This window comes from Varroa destructor, unplaced genomic scaffold (genome assembly GCF_002443255.2).
Source record: "Varroa destructor unplaced genomic scaffold, Vdes_3.0 BEIS01000003.1, whole genome shotgun sequence".
Classification (NCBI taxonomy): Eukaryota; Metazoa; Arthropoda; class Arachnida; order Mesostigmata; family Varroidae; genus Varroa; species Varroa destructor.
Window position 1 is genome coordinate 52,602,080 of NW_019211456.1, and position 18,358 is coordinate 52,620,437.

General features: G+C 42.0%; 1 protein-coding gene and 1 long non-coding RNA gene across 25 annotated transcripts in view; one reads left to right on the plus strand and one right to left on the minus strand.

Annotated features, from left to right (window-relative positions):
- gukh (NHS actin remodeling regulator GUK-holder) overlaps window positions 1-13,831 on the plus strand; it is a 162,527-nt gene extending 148,696 nt beyond the window's left edge. For 15 of the 16 annotated variants that reach the window (XM_086982476.1, XM_086982478.1, XM_086982475.1 and 12 more), the window contains 8 exons: window positions 2,367-2,623; window positions 3,427-3,845; window positions 5,183-5,402; window positions 7,092-7,287; window positions 7,519-7,775; window positions 8,168-9,487; window positions 9,958-10,193; window positions 10,386-13,831. In XM_086982476.1, coding sequence (XP_086838602.1) covers window positions 2,367-2,623; window positions 3,427-3,845; window positions 5,183-5,402; window positions 7,092-7,287; window positions 7,519-7,775; window positions 8,168-9,487; window positions 9,958-10,193; window positions 10,386-11,506 — 4,026 coding nt within the window. In that variant the 3' untranslated portion in view covers window positions 11,507-13,831. The remainder of the gene's footprint in view (window positions 1-2,366; window positions 2,624-3,426; window positions 3,846-5,182; window positions 5,403-7,091; window positions 7,288-7,518; window positions 7,776-8,167; window positions 9,488-9,957; window positions 10,194-10,385) is intronic. The other variant, XM_086982477.1, reaches the window with a different exon arrangement.
- The window catches only part of LOC147757122 (uncharacterized), a 59,347-nt gene that overhangs the window by 26,442 nt on the left and 14,547 nt on the right, over window positions 1-18,358 (minus strand). For 5 of the 9 annotated variants that reach the window (XR_015322950.1, XR_015322953.1, XR_015322952.1 and 2 more), the window contains exon 2: window positions 9,956-10,166. The exons of 1 other annotated variant lie outside the window; for it this stretch is intronic. This is a non-coding gene — a long non-coding RNA (uncharacterized LOC147757122). Of the gene's footprint in view, window positions 1-5,036; window positions 7,843-9,955; window positions 10,167-18,358 lie in introns of those variants that run through there. 3 more of the 9 variants (XR_015322947.1, XR_015322949.1, XR_015322951.1) reach the window with 2 other exon arrangements.

Genomic DNA, 18,358 nt, shown 5'->3' on the forward strand with positions numbered 1-18,358 from the left:
AAATCATTGTCTCCTTTACGGTATAAAGGAAGCTCTATACATGACGCGTGTTTCCCTACGGACCCTACAAACACAAGACTGCAATGCCGCGTGGTGCTCAGATCACGTCATATCGAAAATGAGACTATGTATCTTCTATAACGTAAGACTATATAAAGTTTCTCGACCAGACATACGTATAGCTGGAGTCAAACTGCTTTTACTTATTAGCAGTTGAACCCATTGAGGCATCTCAAGTAGTATTTGAGATAATGACTCACGCCGCAATTTTTATACCAGCCACGTCGTCCTATTTTCAAGCCATAGCATTTTTTCGTGGCATAGGCTCTGGAAGTATATGGCGTCATCCTCAGTAGACTGTTATACATAAGACCTGCGTCGACTGCACCGAAATTTTTAGATGAGACTAGCGCCATTTTATTCGAATGCCAAAACAATTCCACTCGCAATATATTGCATGTCACTTACAAATAGACGCGCGTGAACGAGAACGCTGAGATCTATGCATTGTAGCGTCGAATGTTGTTGAAGTGTGGTCCTGCTTTTTTGTAATATGAAAAAAGGAGCCCGTTGCCTGGCAACGATGCTGTTGAGCTCAACAGCTTCCAAGTGAACGGACACCGCTTGCAAGACGGTCGTCGTTTGCACGCGCCATTGCGTCACTACATGTTCAGATAGGACCTGTTTATTAAATGAATGTGTCTCTTCCTCTCGCTCATATGCCTCTCACGTATAAGTACGTCCGTTCTATTATTTTCCCATACGGTATCAGGGCCTCCTCGATGTGTGCCCTGCTTCACTGGGCTGTAACATGCACAGTAGCGCTTTGTACGATTTCGTAATGACATTGTCGTTGTTATCTTTAGCTTCCGATTCTGCCAGTGCCTCATCCAATTCAGCGGAATGGCTCGTTTCGCCTGTTACCTTCTATGAAACAAGGGAATTAATTGTCGGCGACGATGACCCCGGTTTCATCTTCTCTCTGTCCCCTATGTCGATCCATCAGCGTTTTGCTACACAATATTTGTGTCAATCCGGATTAAATGAACAACTCTTTGCATTGACATCCCTGCAGCAGCGTGATTTCTTCTATTGCCAGTGCTGACATATCGTACTACTATATGGCCCCTTGGATATGTCATTCTCTTCAATTATCCGATGTCATCTTTAAGGCTGAGAAAATTGAGCCACAGAAAATTCGAACTTACGTTATGGAAGAGTTGTTTTAAGCAACGCCACGATGCGAGGACCACGATAGATTCCCGATATCCATGCAAAAGTTACTTTCTCACCTATTTCGACTATTGTTCTTTTTAATCATCTACAATTGGCTTTCATTCGTATTTTGTCCGGATCCGCGTTGATTACGTTCGCTACCGGCGAGATGACCCCACCTTTCCAAGATTAGTGTATTCCAACTCGAACCAATGCCACATTTGCACCGAAGCGAAAGAAAATTCGCGAACCACCGGGTCGGCAAACGGGTTTTGCGCGTAAGATTAGTCCAAAAGAGCTAACCCGGGCGAACCTGCACCGGTTGCCGTTGTTGACGACCCCGCAGCGTTTTGTCTACCGTTTCGTTCGCTTGACGCTAGTGAATATAACGAGCGCGCATATCACAGCTAGTTGAGAAGCAGCGTCTGCCAGAACCTGCCCCTCATTGTTCTCCTCTCCTAGACGAGTTGTTGGTATCGCAAAAAATGAACTGTAACCGACGCGTTAGGGAAGGATCAGCGATCTCACAAATAAAACGTTTCGTTATTTGAATGCCCCCCAGTGATAAGCCGGCACTGATTGGTAAAAGTCCATTGAAGCTTTAACGACGACGCCGTTAGGTAGCAGCCGTCACAATTACAGATATCGCTTACGATGTGTCTATTGTCTGTAGCGAACAAGCATTTTGTAGCAGAAAGTAGACGTCGAAGGATCAATCGATGGATTGATCGCCTTTGCGACAATGCCCCATCGTAACAAGTCGATTGAAGAAGAAGGAGGTGCTGGGCAACGGGAAGCCGAGGGCAATGAGCAAGTGGAAGAGCAAAACGAGATCGAATCGTTCTATAAAGGCAATAGGCATATTTTCAGTTGTCGCTTCTATTGTTGAATTCTAGTAGAAAAACTGATGGCTGTGCTAGGCATATGTCGTTGGCTATATTTATTTGGTTATTTAGGACAGTTATAGTAATTATCTCGCCATTGCTGCATTAGTAAGGACAGAAATAAGAAGAACAAGCCTCAACTCGTTGTACCGTGCGTATCGCTGCTGACGACTACCGCGAAATGTACGTCGATGTAAATATGGCGGCTGGACTAAAGCGTCGCTAAAAATCTTCGTACTAACAAAACAGAATTTGTCATATTTGCAGGTTGACTTCTTTATCCGGACCAAAAACCGCAAGAACAAAAAAGTCAAACGGTCAAATACGGTCTGCGATTCCTGCTCGCAGGGAGGTACCGTCCGCAGAAACAGCTGCGGGGTAAATGCCATCGGTGGGCAATTGAAGCTCAGTCACTCGTCGGTTCAGACTGATGGAAACGCTAACAATCCGCCCACCAGTGCAAACAACATAGGCGGTGGTGGGAGTAATCAACAACAACAATTAAAAGAGCGCACCAAACGAAGGTAAATTCATGACAATTTGCTAGCTGGAGTGCGCGAAACGTTGAGTCATCGCGGCTTACAAACTTTAATATTATATCTATTGATCCATATCAAATGCAATGAATAATTATATTTTACATCAGGAGACATGCAGTCACCATATAAGGGCGCTTCAGTTAGACGGAAACACATGCGGTTTGGTCTATTTATTTGAAGGGTCGTAGTAAATAGACTGAATACCGAATGGTGAGATAGGTAGTAAGGGAAAACAAGTATAGCTATTGTTGTTACCGTTTTGTGGCCATACAATCAATCTGGAAAGATCATTGACCTGCAGCCTTTCCGCTTCTAAAGAGCTCATTGGCAAGAAAGATCACTGATGGCGCTAACTATACGCATTGGCTACTTTCGAATCGGAACGTCGAAAACTGACGTAGACATACAGCGACCTCGTATGTATGGTTTTCCGTGAGTGGGTGCTTCGATTAACCCTTATATAATTATCATTAAACAATTTGGATCGATTTACTAAGGCTATACATATATACATTAGCTTTTATTTGGTTAGGTCCGATTCATGGTCATTAAAAACATCAATGCTTATTATTATCACCGAAATATAGAAAGAAACATTGGCGGCTGTTGCGAACTCCACACTCGTATGGCCAGCGGTTCATCGTCTGTCAGGATAGATGTATCAGACGATATCGGACTGACACAATGTGTACATAAACAATTATAAATGAGAATAATAGTTATCGTCAGGTACGACTAACCAAATATATGCAACAATGTTCGGTGTTCTGATGGCCATCTTTTCTCAGATCCGAGCGTCTCTCCGCGGGTTCAGTGAACGTTGTTAGCACCAGCGTCGCTGGAGCCGATTCATCCGGATCATCTCAGGATATTCCGACAACCCTTAAGAATGAAAAACGCATTTCGTTCTATGAAAAGTTGAAGCAGATGGGCCGACGCCGAGAGACATCAAAAGAGCGTAAGGACGAGAATAATAAGGACAAAGATCTCAGCAAGGATTCAGCAAAGGAACAACAGGTCGTTTCCGCTAATGGCGACGGTGTTAGTAACGTCGTCAGCCAAGAAGATACACAACGACAGCTTGAAACGCAGGAAAGCCAGCAACAACAAAAGGCAGGAGCCAAACTGCCAATATCATCGAACTCGCAGGCTATCAACGTTGCCGTGAAGCTTCGCGAGTCTTCATCTAGCAGACCGAGTGAGCAGGGTTAGTGCATACTAGGGGCTGGGAAAATGTCAACAGTAAGCATTAAGGTTATCGAGACTAGTGATAGCGACAACGGGTAAAGCTTGAAGGCTCCACACAGTCTTCTTCCGGGAAACAGTACACGACAGAGAAATATATTTTCGTCCTGGTGTTTCGAAGATGCAATGAATGCGTCGAGAATTCAAGATGTTAGACACAATTGTTTCTTTCATGTTTTCCTTATATAGATGTTATTTAATAGAACTTCGCAAAAAACTTTTTTATTTTGTAAAATACTTAAATTTTATTTACGTTTCTAAGTCTTCCCTTTGTAGCGTGGGGCTTTAACTAGCTTTCGCTATCTGCAACATCCATCAAACGTTCATCTTCCTCTATCTAGAATTTTAGGTCGGTGATTGTTCTTAGATTACTCTACCTGTGGGGAGACTATTTAGTAGAGAATCGCATCGAATCAAAACTACTTCATCTATCTTAGTAAGCTTTTACACGCTTTTCCTCTCTTCTGAGTGATTTAGCTTGACTAAATACCCAGTTTTCGCCTTATCCTTGTTAGAAGGAACTTCAGAAATGATCCGAAAAACTCAGCATATCTACCCTGCCAATGGAAGTGTAAACAATCGAAATCATATATGTGTTAACCCAATTGCAACCTGCCCCTTTGCTATTTCTAGGTGACCCACTTAGATAGATAATACGCCCCGTTATTGAATTTTTGAGGTTTTTATAGGAACTCGTTTAGCCGTTATGGATTGTCTACGTGTTATTATACCGTTAAACTAAGAGTCTCTAGAGTACCCATTTGTCCCATTCGAATTGACTCTCTTCACATCTGCCTACACGGGGTACCATAGCGTGAATTGGACATTGCTAATCGTTATAGCCCTCTCCTATGCATTGTGTTGTGCTGTATCGTTCTTAATTGGGATGGTGGTCTCTACGTGCCCAATGAAACACATTAAAGGAAGAGAAAGCAACGAGCTTGTTCTTTGAGGTCTCGACGGACTCCAAAATATATCCCTGGCAGATTGAAAAGAACACTTGTCTAAAGAACTGGCGCCTTCTTACACTTTAGCTAAAATGTAGGAACTGTTCAAGTGTTATCACTGCTTTTCCTGAATCTCTACAATATTTGGTAATATTTATTACTGTTATTATTTACAGACATTTTAAATGTTTTTATATAATACTTACTAATATGTATGTAGTAGAAAGATGCCTTTACATAGAGCATAAAGCTTACTCATGAGAATCTTCCAAACAGTTCACTTCAAGCCTTGTTCATGGTTAGGTTAGACTGAAAAGCCTGCTCTAACCTTCCCATCTACAATAATCTGCAGGACAATCCTCAAGCGGCCACTGGTCCGGGACATCATCAGGTGCCTCCACAAGAGCTTCTGACTACGATCGTGACGTCTCGCCGCCGACGGTACAGGATTCAACAGGAAGCTCAGGGCACGACCGAAGTGGTTCCTCCGTCGCTCCCATTAAAAAGTCCCCCTCTGAAAGCTCACTCGAAAAGGACTCAGCTCTATCCGACACAACACAGACCACTGATCGGTGAGTATTTGCGCGTTTATGCTTAGAATAAAGTCTCATTAAACTGGTTGATCCGTAAGGCTCTAGAAGATACACTATCCAAAGGAGATTTCATCTGTATTTTTATTCATTGAAAATTGAAGTTTTCAAAGCGTAACACGCTGTGCAGTTTACCGAAAGTTTTTTCGCGTTTTTCTGCGAGTTTTTTTTCTGGAAACGTTCACAAAATGATTGCCGTACGAAAGTAGGAAAGGATTTTAGATCAGCGAAACCCGGAGGCGCACCACATGCCAAATACCTCTAATTTTACGTATGTAACAACGAAAAAACTGAAACTGATATAGGATATATGCGATTCTAATTCATACGCTGACTCTTATATTGAACTGGAATAAATTTGTGATTGATAAAATTTCTGAACACCTTTAGGATAATCGATATAAACAAAAGAGATCACTGCCTAAGCAGGCTGAACAAAATTGCGTTTTGCGCCATCAGCATTAAAAACTGTCGAGTGAGATGAAAATGAAGCAGTTTATTGGAGGGATTATGGTCTCTGTTTTTTGGATAAACGCGATTGAATTCGAAACTACTCAAGAGGATCAGCCGTAGAGGAATACAGGCGATTACTATGCTCCCCGGCTGCGTGATCTGAACAGAGATTTGAAAAAAACCAGAGTCCTGATCAATGAGCCTTACACAGCTGCATATTTGCGATGGCCAAATCGAGAGCACTCAGGTCCGATATAATCGGGCTTCCGACCCTACGAGCACTTTCAGTGATAATTTTTCTGTGTAAGCATCTCAAGCAATACATTTTTCTTTTTCAAAATTTATTAACAATCAACGATCACAAACGAGTGAAAATTAAGTTGAATTTGTTGTGGCGACTATGAGCTGACGTCATCTGCAAACCGTGATCTGAAGTTGTAGGAAACAATTTCTACTTTTCCGAACAAAAATATGCCACTCGATTGGAGCAGGCATTTTCAACTTCTAGCTGGCTATACTAAATCATCGTAGAGCAATAATTTTTTTATTGAAAACTATTAATTTTTACTTGATTACTCAAATATATGACGCGCATTTCACATAAGGGCATTTTTGTCGTTAACGGACGTTCTTAGCTATTCTTCGACAGGAATAAACAAAAAATTGTGCTCTTGTTTTTATCGAGGCTGACAATGCTATGCCTTAGGCTATTTTATGTCCTTATCCGGTAATAAATCAATTAGCTTTTAACATCTGATGCATATACCGACCATATGACCTATTCTATTCATTCTAGAAATGCATATCCAATTATTATTTCATCATGCGTCTTACTAGATGGCCTAAAATTATGCAATTTAATCGTATGTCAGTCATATAGGTTGTCTATATATAGCTGTCATCATCTCGCCTTGCAAAACTAGCTAGTTGATCAATAAGGCTTAACTGCCTAACTTACTGTGTTGAAGTCCTGAATTTCAACCCTTACAGCCTTCTTTAAAATAGCAAAAAACACATATATGCATGAGTAAAGACCAGTGTACCGGCGACATAATGCGTCAGAATGATACTGTTATTTGCTAATATTATCACAATAGCAGCTAAAACTTATATAGAAACCTAATAATCATAACAGGTTAAAATAGTTCACTTAAAGCAAATTTAATTACTGTTGACATCATCAATGGCCTTGCCCTCTCTTTTGTTCACTGTTTGTAGCGCCCCCGCACGAATCCTTTCCCCTGTGCGACTAAAAGCAATACGCTCACCTCAGCGCCTTGGTCAACTCCGTAAGATTTCCACGTGCTCTGACGACGGCGAATCATCGACGTACTCCGTAGACACGGACGGTTACTACACGTCAATGCACACTGATTCTGGCGTACCACACCAAATACCGGAAAAACTTGTTGAGGTATGAATCACGATTGCTAGCAAGAAAATTACGTTGCACGGCATATTACCTCTTGTTTCAGAGTGTAGTGCTTCGAAAGTTCATTGTCTCAATGATGTGATCTAGCAGAAAGCATTTTCTTATGGTTTAACAGCTTAATAGCAACGCTACGTGGGAGTGTTCTCCTGCTATGGAACAGGGCTTGATCTTAAACGATTAATGCTATGTGGTGTACATTGGTTACTGATCTAGGAACCTGAACCATCGCCAGGAATTATGGTTCCTGCTGGCAGCGTTGTCGATTCGGGAGTGATGCTCGCCCGCCGCGCCTCACAGGGTTCTATTGACACAGCTAGTGTGAACAGTATCCTGTCAGCGTGCGACGCACAAGCTATCTTAGACGACGACGATCTCCACGACCTCAAAACCCTCACGCTCACCAGGGCTCGAATAAGTAAGGACGCAACGGCTGCAGCGGTATCGCATTTAGCTCAAAGTACACCGATGAAGTAAGTTTATGTCCTAGAGCTTCGTTTCTGTTAGGTTTCCCTTGGGGTAACTGCTTGCCCTGGTCATCTAAAAAATCGTTTGAACCATTTGAAACATTTTTTTTTACAACAACAAACAAATTACCAATTGACTCATCGCGTAGCGGATATTAAGTGTTGTATTAAATCCTTATTCGAATATTACTGACAGTAGATGTATGTCCATATAATATGCGTATGACGTCGCTGTTCGTGATGGTTTGATGTTTAGCCAGCCAAGACGCTGAACAAGGTATGCTGATTTTACTATGTCTGTATTACGCATTGTGTAGTCCTGATACATTAAGTCCATAGAAAAAGAGTGTTCATTAACAACGTCCGTTATTATCGATGTGATGTTGCTTTCGATGCAGGTCAAAGGACAAACCAAAGCCACCGCCGCCGCCGCGAACGTCGAGTGTTCTCTCTCCACTTCAAGGCACGTCTCTTATCAATCAGACGCCAAACGCCACTCTCTCTACAAATCAGGCAATGGCCAACAGCACCCGATCCGCACTGTCGGAAACAGATAATGAGGGTTTCATTATGAAAACCGCAATTAACGTTTATAGATACCCCTCAATCTGTGTTGTCAGTGGTTCCTCTGAAACGTCCGAAAGCAGCGACGAAACACGGAACCCCCTTGAGGTATCGCAAGTTTCATCGTTGTCTCCTATTAACAGCAGTGGAAAAGGAATACAGATATTGCAGTCGCCGACAACGCCGACGGCATTGCAACAACAAAAGCAGCAGCAGCAGCAAGTTCAGCAACATGAGACACTTCAAGGTGAGCTCCATGTGTTCCAGATCAAGAACGCCTTTCAACCTGTTGTCATGCATCCGACACGGCTAAGGTCCTTCTCGATCGACGAGAATGCTAACGAGAAACAACAAACACAAATGGATTCGCTTAATAATGAGATAGCGCAAGCCGGCATGGACCGCCTCAAGCAGTTGCATCAGCTGGAATCAGAGTACTCTAGTCTACCTCCGATGATGCATGTGGGTCAGGCTCAGATTCTGCGACTCGACACCGAGTCTTCCCAGCAACAGGCCGAGAGCGCCATGAAAACACAGGCCTCCTCATACCAAAGACTGTACCGGCCGACGAGCCTGCTGGCCAGGAAGTACGCGGATAAGGAATGGCTGACCGACGGTCCCATGTCACTCCCACTGGAACTTGTCTCAAACGAAGTTTCTCTGCGGAGGAGACAGTCCCCTGCTGTGATCTCGCCTACTCGTGGTATTCTATCTAGAAACTCGGAAATTCTTTCACAGTCGTCGCCAACTGACACGGAGACAAAGAGCTTGTCAGAGAGTCCTGTCGACAATAGTCCCTTGGGTATTCCACTTCCCCCTCCTCTCTCGTACCATCCGTCCATTCTCGACGAGGGTTCAGTTCGGGAGCCGTCGGTGGCGCAAAGTCCTGCTAAATCTCTGGAGGACACCTCAGGTTCCCAACAGGTAAAGTACTCAACCCTGTCGCTTGGACGCACCGCGCGAGTTTCTGATTTAATCAGATCGACTACATCAGCTACGATACCTCGATCGTTCAAACCGGCTGGCAACGAAGAAGGGGCCAATACACCGAACTCTGCCAATAGCTCAACTATCGCTAGAGTACTATTGCGTTCCGAGACGGAATCGCCAAGTATCTACGTATCTGCCACCCAAGATGCCCAAAGATATCAGAGGTAAATATCCATTTCCTTATTAATGGAACATGCCTGAGAAAATTTAAAAGCGCTTTTTATGCAAACGGCATACGGTCATAACCTAGATCTAGCAAAGTGTATTGCCTAAAATCGAAGTATAATTATCCAACGTGAACGTTTATCTCACAATGCATTACGGGATAATGATATGTCCTTTGTAGCTAAGCAGGCTCTGCATGGGATCTATTAGCTCTTTGATTTCATACTGATGACGCTCAGGTTCGAAGCAATTTATATCGTTGAAATGAAATATATGAGAGAGGAATTTTTGCGTCTCTGTGCGATCATCTTTCTAGCACACCAGTTAATTTTTATGTTTGACCATTATTCATATCTCTTCTTCTCATACTATTAGCCTGTCAGTATATACAAAGATTTTTTTTATTGATCCTATTGAAATTGGAGCAGGCTTTTATAGCTCGGTATATACTGAATGTTTTTGCTTACAGAACTACTACGACTAGCGTAGAAGCGTGTGACACTACTAGTGGCTCGGCAGTTATGGTGCGTCCTCCGTCCGCGGCATCCGAACGCTCGATGGGGGTTGAGGGTCGAGGCACCCCGCTGAACCATTTCTCACCAATCGCATCACCGCAACTAAATGCTCCTAGTCCCCTCGTACATCCAATTGCCGTCACCCCAGTCCAGAATCATAACCCTGTAAATAATCCCAGATCACGATCAGGTACTACGGCAATATCATCGTAATTATCGCCTGTAGTCGAATAGATGATATTTCAACCCTTAGAAGCAAAATGTTTATTTATTTTTTCTGCGAGCTTTGTCCCTCAGCGTTTGCCATAAGTAGTCAGCTATGTACATGAGTATATTGTCCGATACTAGTGTGCAATTGTAATCCTGCTTGGTTTCCTTGCAGGTATAGTCGATCTGGACCTAAATCTGGAGTCTTGTTATGTGCCACCGCCTCAGCCCGAGATGCCGACCCCCCCGAACAGACCTTCGCGGCCATCTAGCCTCTACGATGATAAGGTGTATGCCACGTTTCTTCCCGGACCCCACACACCTGTGGCCACTTATGTCCCAACGAAGCAGTACACACCACAAAACAACCCATCAAGCGTACCCTCCAATTATGCGGTGCCATTTGACACCCAACCACTGTCAAGACTTCATATGAAGGGATTCTCCCCGAACGAAAATTGCCTTCCATTGTGCAGCTCGGAGATGCCAACGAGTGTGGTAGGAAGCGGTAGGTCTCAGTATTTTAACAATGCAACATACCAAGCGCCCGCATCGCTATTGTTCGAGCGACCGGTGTATAGTAGTCCATACGGATATCAATCAGCTGTAGCAGACTCGAATCATTCTATCAGCGTCACTGGACAAACGCCTGCGGAGGCGGCGGTAACAATTGGCGCGACAGCGGCCACTAAACGAGACAAACTCGTCTGGTCGAATCCGCTCGCGAACTGCATGCCCCTAACGCGCGACCAAAATGCCGCTCCGCCCCCAGGCCCTTCGATCGAAACCTATGCACGAGACTACCATAAAGGTTCACCTTTCCTAGGCGAAACTCAGGTTGCCTTACAGCCGCAGCCCACCACGACGACGGATCTGAGTGACACGAGCCAGCAACATCACAGCCAACCGCGCGATAGAAGGTCATGGTCGGTGCAAAGTGAGAACCCTCCGCCGCAGCAAAGGGACGCGAGACGAGCCTCTCTAGCCAGCGATCGTCTGGGTCCCTGCAAGCCCACCTCGCTAACGGACTTTAAGCGTCTTCTGATTCAGACAAGGAGTCAGATGAATCCCGCTGGCGAGAGGAAGTCTGCCACAAAATTGCTCAAAATCGCCAAGCCGAACCCAAATTCCACGTTCTCTTCCACTGCGTCCGCATCGATGGGTGGAGGAGCCTCGTCGATTTCCGGTAGCGTCAAGCGAGGCGCGGGAATCAAGTTCAACTCAACAGGAATCGAGCCCATCCAAGAGGAAGTCGAAAATACACAGAATTCACCGGCTAAACTTTCTGTTGTTTAGCATAGCTGATACATACATTATGAACATAATGACAAATGGTAAAAATGGAAAATGTCACGTTATTTACAGTTACATCACAAAGTCAGCGTTAGTCGTAGGTAGCATCAGCAAAAGAATGAAGTAAATATATGACATCGTAAGAACGCACGAGTAAGAACCACCCTGTTTGTCCATTAAGTTGCATAAGTCATGAAAATAGAAGAAGATTAAGCAGTAACAATTAATACGAAACCGTCGTCGTCTGCAGAGTAAAAACCAAAAGCCCATTAGAAGTATTATTGCATCTCTGACGAGTTTTCTCATCAACTTACCACATACGAAAACTGCGACACATACGACAGGGAGCATGTCGAACTACGACAGTCTTGCCACTTTCGTCGTGGACTTAATTCCTATTCAATGCCAGTCAGCGACTCGATTATCTCACACTCAAGCAATTTGGCTTTCATCCTACGTTTTTTCAAAAATTAGGTTTGTCACCGGGTGTCGACACCGGCGTACCGTTATTGCCACTTTCGACAACCACCGACTTAGTTGATTCTAATGAATTGTCATACAATCATGATATACAAATCAGCTATTCCAGGCAAATGATGAAGCAGCCTCACTGTGAACCTACTCAGCTCGTGAGTTGTTTTCTCCTTAAAGTACACGAACCAATCCTTTTCTAGTAGCTATCGATCAGTCTCTTCGAGTTCCCGCTATCGTCCGCATACAGCGAGAGTAACGATTATATTCAAGCCAAGATCGATTGATTAACTATGGTCTGGTAGCGACAAACACCCTATTATCTCGCACTCTCTTTCTGTTCCGGTACTGTTGTAACGGGTACGTAAACACGACCACAAGCCAGCATCCCTGCATGCGTACGTACACGTGCAGAGCACGTTCAAGAGCAGAAATACACCCACCTGGTATTTGTGGTAGAGTCAGCTCTCATATTTAGCTTCATAAAAATTCATAGGTGCTATATTCATTTGGTGAAAAGCTCCGTCCGCTCATTTCACTTACAACTAAAACCACAACGAATAAAGACAGTTTCTTGGTTCTCGTTTCACGTGTAACTTCAGCTTACCTCGCTACCATCGAGACAAAAGACTCTCTTAGGTACAAAATTTGAATTCCCTTCCGGGAAGCCATTGACATGTTTCATCACCATCATTTCCATACACATTCCCGTTGATGGAAGCTAGCCAAAGTAAAGTAAACGCCGAAAAGGTCGTACTGACAAAAATGTACATCAAAATACAATATTTTACTACGCGGTAATTGATAGCAATACGTGCAGCAACCGTTGATGAGTATAAGAAAAAATTAGCGCGCAGTTTTGCAGGCAGAGGCCTGCAGGTCCCAGAGGCCGATGTACCAGGCGGGCATATGTACCCGAGTTATGGTGCTGTCGGCGACGAATGCTGAAGTAAGTCCTCCCTCGATTGACACCTTTGGCATTAATAATCCATTCGCCCCATTGAGACACGCCTGCTTCAAAGACGTACAATATTTTGTTAAGAAATGTTAGTTAAGGACGATATACTGCCATAGGTGTGGCTATACGACCCAAAATGACCTGAATCCCCAACAGAAGCTAATTGTTCTATATACAGATACAGAGTAGTAAACAGACACAGATTAATGCGCTGTTTGTAGCAAAGGGGTGTGTTTATTGAGAAATATGTCACAGTTTACAGTGGAGCTAGTTAGAGATCGAAAGCGTTTGCCGTAATCGTACGATGGCGTCAAATGTTAGTTCATAGATGTGATTTGTATTTATTAAAAAATCACATGGTAAAGAAAAGGACGAATGAGTAACAAATTAATCAATGAAACAATTGTACGCCTTTTAATTAATATTGTCTATGCGAACTCAAGTATATCAGGTTCGTACTAGTCTCTTGATTTACCAGCGAATTTATTCATTGTTACCGTTCAGAAGAGCATTTTTGAAAAATTCAATGATTTTTGCGTCCAGCTTGACGAGATGGGCTGTACGTAACAATTGTCTGGGTACGCTACGTGTTTCGTCGGGTCGAGTAACGACTAAATGCAATGCAACGGCTGAGGCATCTGTAGAATTTTGAGCGCGACTGAATAAAGGTAAACATACAAATATTGAGTAAAGTATGTGAATGTATTGCAAATTATATGGTAATACAAACAGATCAGCAACTAAAGGTTGTACATACTGTAATTTGGATAATATATTACTCCTCATGTAGATATAGAATGTGTATATCGTAACAACTGTAAGAGAAATATAAAAAAATTATTAAAGATGAAGGAGTCTGAAGAAAATAAAGTATTTTTAGTTTCAGCTCAAGAAAAAGACTGATATGATGTCCTTGTTTGTTGCTACTGGCTGCTGATCTAGATAGGCTGACGAATGCCCGTGGTGCGTGCAATTTCAAAGAGTGCAATGAGTGGAACCTTGTAAAAGTCATTATTGCGAGAATTTTATCAATTACGATGTTAAGGAATCAAAATGTGGGACACAAAGTAGCAATAGAACAGGGCCCTATGAGCAAATGGATAGTTACATATTAGTTATCTTGGACAACAGCACAGTTTCACGTTTTCGGGGCTGACAGAGCTTTGTAAAGACAAGATTTTTTCAGTCGGGCCGCGGAGCGTTGATACGTGAGCACCGCGTTAGCGTTAAACGCCGAAGCTTTCGTAAAGATGACATCACAGACATAAGCTAGGGAAATGGGTCGTTAAGTAAGAACGATTGCTTCGGTGAGAAGAGCAAGACAGAGGATGCCTTGTACACCAATACTGTAATACCTGAAGCCCAAAATTGGTTAATCTATAGCCAGCGATGGACTCTAAATGCAGACCTCGCATTTTCTTTCGTAATCGGGCAAACGCTAAAGGAGTCGAGTCGAGAAAAATTTGCAGATATTGTAAAGTGTCTCGTTTCCGATAAAACGGGGTATTTTGCTGAAATTCGAGAAATTTATACAGTTTGACTCACTGGTTAAGACAACGACAATTAATGCTCGGTACCGACAAAACTAGAGGGCCATATTTGTTTGCAGGGATCAGCTTTTACAGCATTTAAAAGCTGCAGCAGTAGGAAAAGATGGGCCAAGAACAGTTTTCTATTGAAGGCTCGTCACACATTTTTGCACTCCTGCACATATTTTCCAATGAATAATGAAGAACTCTCGTTGAATGAGAACGTCTGCTATCGCTAGAAACACAGTCCACCCTTTTTCGATATGATATCGCCAGTTAGCCGGAACGAAAAAAATAAATGTTGATTTACTCAAATTCTAGCAAAGCAGTGAATTTTATTCACTAAAAAAATACAACTTTGTTTGCTTCGGTATTTGGTTAGCTTTACTGATATTTAAGTGGTGCGATATTTATTAGCGGAGTGAGTTTGACGTAGACATTGATAGGTTATAATGATAATGGGCCTGTAATAGATCGTTTCAGATAGAATTCAAGAAGGGCCAATAATCGCATATATAATTGAAATATCTTTCATTGGCTTTAGTAGTTGATGTTTTCATTGCTGCTCCTACTTGGGATCCAATCGTCCCATCACGTGCAGAAGTACTAAGCTGAATACTTGTGTAAATTCCAACGCTTGGTATTCTTTGAACTATATGCAGGCTCAATTTTCTTTTAGCTTTCACGAACCACACTTTTACCGATAATCCCATTGTTTACATTCAATATGCCAAATTGACTTCAGTATCACGGAAACTTCAACACATGAGAAAAATCTAGTGGTAAATATACCTACTATTAACGAAATCGTGCTTCTCTACTGGCATAAAGCGAGCATCATTTTGTAGATGTAGAAATAGACACAAGTGCCATGGAATAGGTATCTTTGTCTATGTCTAATGTATGTACAATTATGCGTATGAAACTTAAGATAACGTAGAAACTGTGCTTTGTTTATTATTGTAAAGTTTATTGTCGGTGTTTTAATTATTAAATTGACCTGAATTATAAAAACTATTGAAATTGAGCGGAGTATTAACAATTCTTGTGAATCACGATTAATTTTAAGCGAAACCGTCTCCTCCAAACGAAAAAAACTGGGGTTCCTTCACAGAACTGAAATCTAATCAGTCTTTTGAAATGGACTGAGCAAAGACTGTCTTTGCGGAGTTCATGTATTCGCCGTTGTTCAATCATTTTGTTAAGAAATTATTTTATCTTTTTATTTTTATAGCATGCAACGGAAACACGAAACTCTACACGGCAATTGGTTCGGCGTCGGAAGTTTAGCAAAAAAAAAAGCCGGTGACAACTTTCAGAAGTTAGCGTTCGATACGCAGTTCTCACTGCTGACAAACTTTGGACCTCTTAACGGCCCAAACGAACATGAAAAGAAAAAATGGTCCGCTTGAAATTCTTCAGAAAACCCACTTCCATGATGCGCAAGGTCATATATAAATCATTCTACTTGCAACCAGGCCATCCGGCCATGGCAGGCAACACCCCATATGAAAGCTGCTAAATAGTTACGCTCAGATAAAAGAGCTTATTAATACAAACGATACGGGAAACTTGGACTTTTGAAAGTCCTAATTAGCACAGTTCGTGGTCAACAAGTTATTTTACGCGCAGGACTATACATCTCCGGTTAGCATTTGAAGATTCATCTTAATGAACATATAATTGTTCCTTGTGTTGTAAATGCTTCTTCTTGACGCATATACTTTTTTTTTTTTGTTTTAAAAAGCTTTTATAAAAGCTCATAAATTGCAGTATTTTGGGTGTTAACATCACAAGTTTGTTTGAAAGCGGCTGCCAGAAGATATCTAAAGTTCATTTAGATCGGGCTCACCAAGTTAGTCTATAAAATGTCTTAAATGTGGTATCATAAATCAGGTTACGGCAGATAACTGCTTTAGGGCTCATTTTTAAACAGAGTCTCATAAAGAAGGTAGCGCGTAAAAAGTACTGCTTAAATATCTTCGATTCCTAGAGGTTTTTGTCTCACCTAACTCCATCAGATGCTCGTAACTATTAAACAATTACAAAAGACGAGCGTTGGCTTGTTTTTTTCGACTTATGCGCACTGACACTCAAGGTAAATTACACTTTTGTTGTTGCTGCAGTATCCGACTTCTGGCTTGATACCAGCGAACCAATGTCCGTACCCAGATCAGATCTGCATACGTTACAATGATTCATCGCACTGTTGATTCTCCCTTTTAAGCTAGATAGTATCTCACAAAAACGAAAAAGCAAAAAAAAAGCTCTAAATCGTGGAGGTGCATTGTGAGAACACCACGGATAAGCGGCGCTAAGACGGTTAGCAGGATTCCCCGCGGCCTACTGTGTTATACCCAAAATAGCTGTAAATGACAAGGGATCAAAGGCATATTTCGTTGCCTAAGTCATCTATTTGCAGACAGTCGTGATGATAACAGTCAACTTTGCAACTTCACAGGTGAGAGCCTATTTGCAATACCAAATTATGACAGCCATTACGTCAGAATTGCGTTCATCCAGCTCGCAGACTACGGGCAACAGTTGAACGGTGCCGCGGTACTTCGAATCGCCTATTGACAGCAAATTGTCGCGAATGAATAAAGCACCCCAAAACGAAAAAAAAAAAAACGCAAAGGAACACTTCGTTGATAGGAGGCTTCACATCGATGATGGCCTTTGACCCTTTCAGGTGCTCGTATATACAAACAGAATATTGCAGACACTAGCGACATCAAGCTGTACCTATTTCTCCTATAAAATAAGATTAAATAGAATACATTTGAAATTCGCTGGAAATGTATTGTTATTGGAAATTTATTATAAACCAAAAATGCAGAAACGTTAGAAATCGTCACAAGTACTTTTTTGCCTTTGCAAAATCCCGCGCAATTTTAGTTTATTCTTTCAGACGCTGGTCTCAGGTTAGCCTATATGACTCTTGATAAACTCACTAAAAATGCTCAACGAATACATCACTAGCAGCTTTGATATGTGTTTATCTGCAAGTTTAAATAACTTCTTATCCATCTGGCAAGTTGGCTCCTACTAAGTTCTCCTTTCCCAACACGTTTATTTTATTCCTGTTTTCTACTTCTTATTGCTATTGCTATTCGTAAATACATTTTGGCCGTAAATATACAGGGCAGCCTTCATTCAAAACGATGTCTCCCTTCCAAAAACTGCTTCTGAATCTAAAAATACTTCATTTTCATCAAATAGCGATTTTCCCAGCATCCAAACATGGACTCTTTAATCAAACCATTGACTACCGAAATGCCGCGTGTCACAAAGGAAATACGGATAGTGAACATTCGTGGTAGCTATCGAAACGAAGGCGCTTTTTTAAATGGCCTTTTTTAAATAGATCTTTGATATTAGGTAGCTTCAATTAGGCGTGATCGTAATATCAAAAACAGAAAATAAACACAAAAGCATAATAATTGTTTAACTAAAAGTCTAAATGTATAACCTCACCAAATGTTTCATGCAGAACGTACCAGGCACCGCCGGACATTTCTGATGGCACCACAATAGTGCCATCGTTAAAATTTAAACGCTTCCGATTCGCATCTTTTTGACGCACAATGAACAGGTTACGTTTAGTAGGTAAGGACATTCATATGTAGGATTTAACGCTAAAAATTTTGAGAGAAATAAACATTTGACATTATCCGTTGTAATGTGCCCTGCTAGCACCTGGTAGATTTCCGTCCAGCAATTAAAAAACCAATACGAGTCTCATCTATTTATCTCGCTCAGTTGTCGCACGAACCCATCCCTACAAAATATGTACATATATGTATGTGTATATATATACAGTGTTATAAGGTATATTAATTGGATGTTGTGCAATTATGAACGGCCTATAAGGACACTCGTTGCCGTTTTGTACTT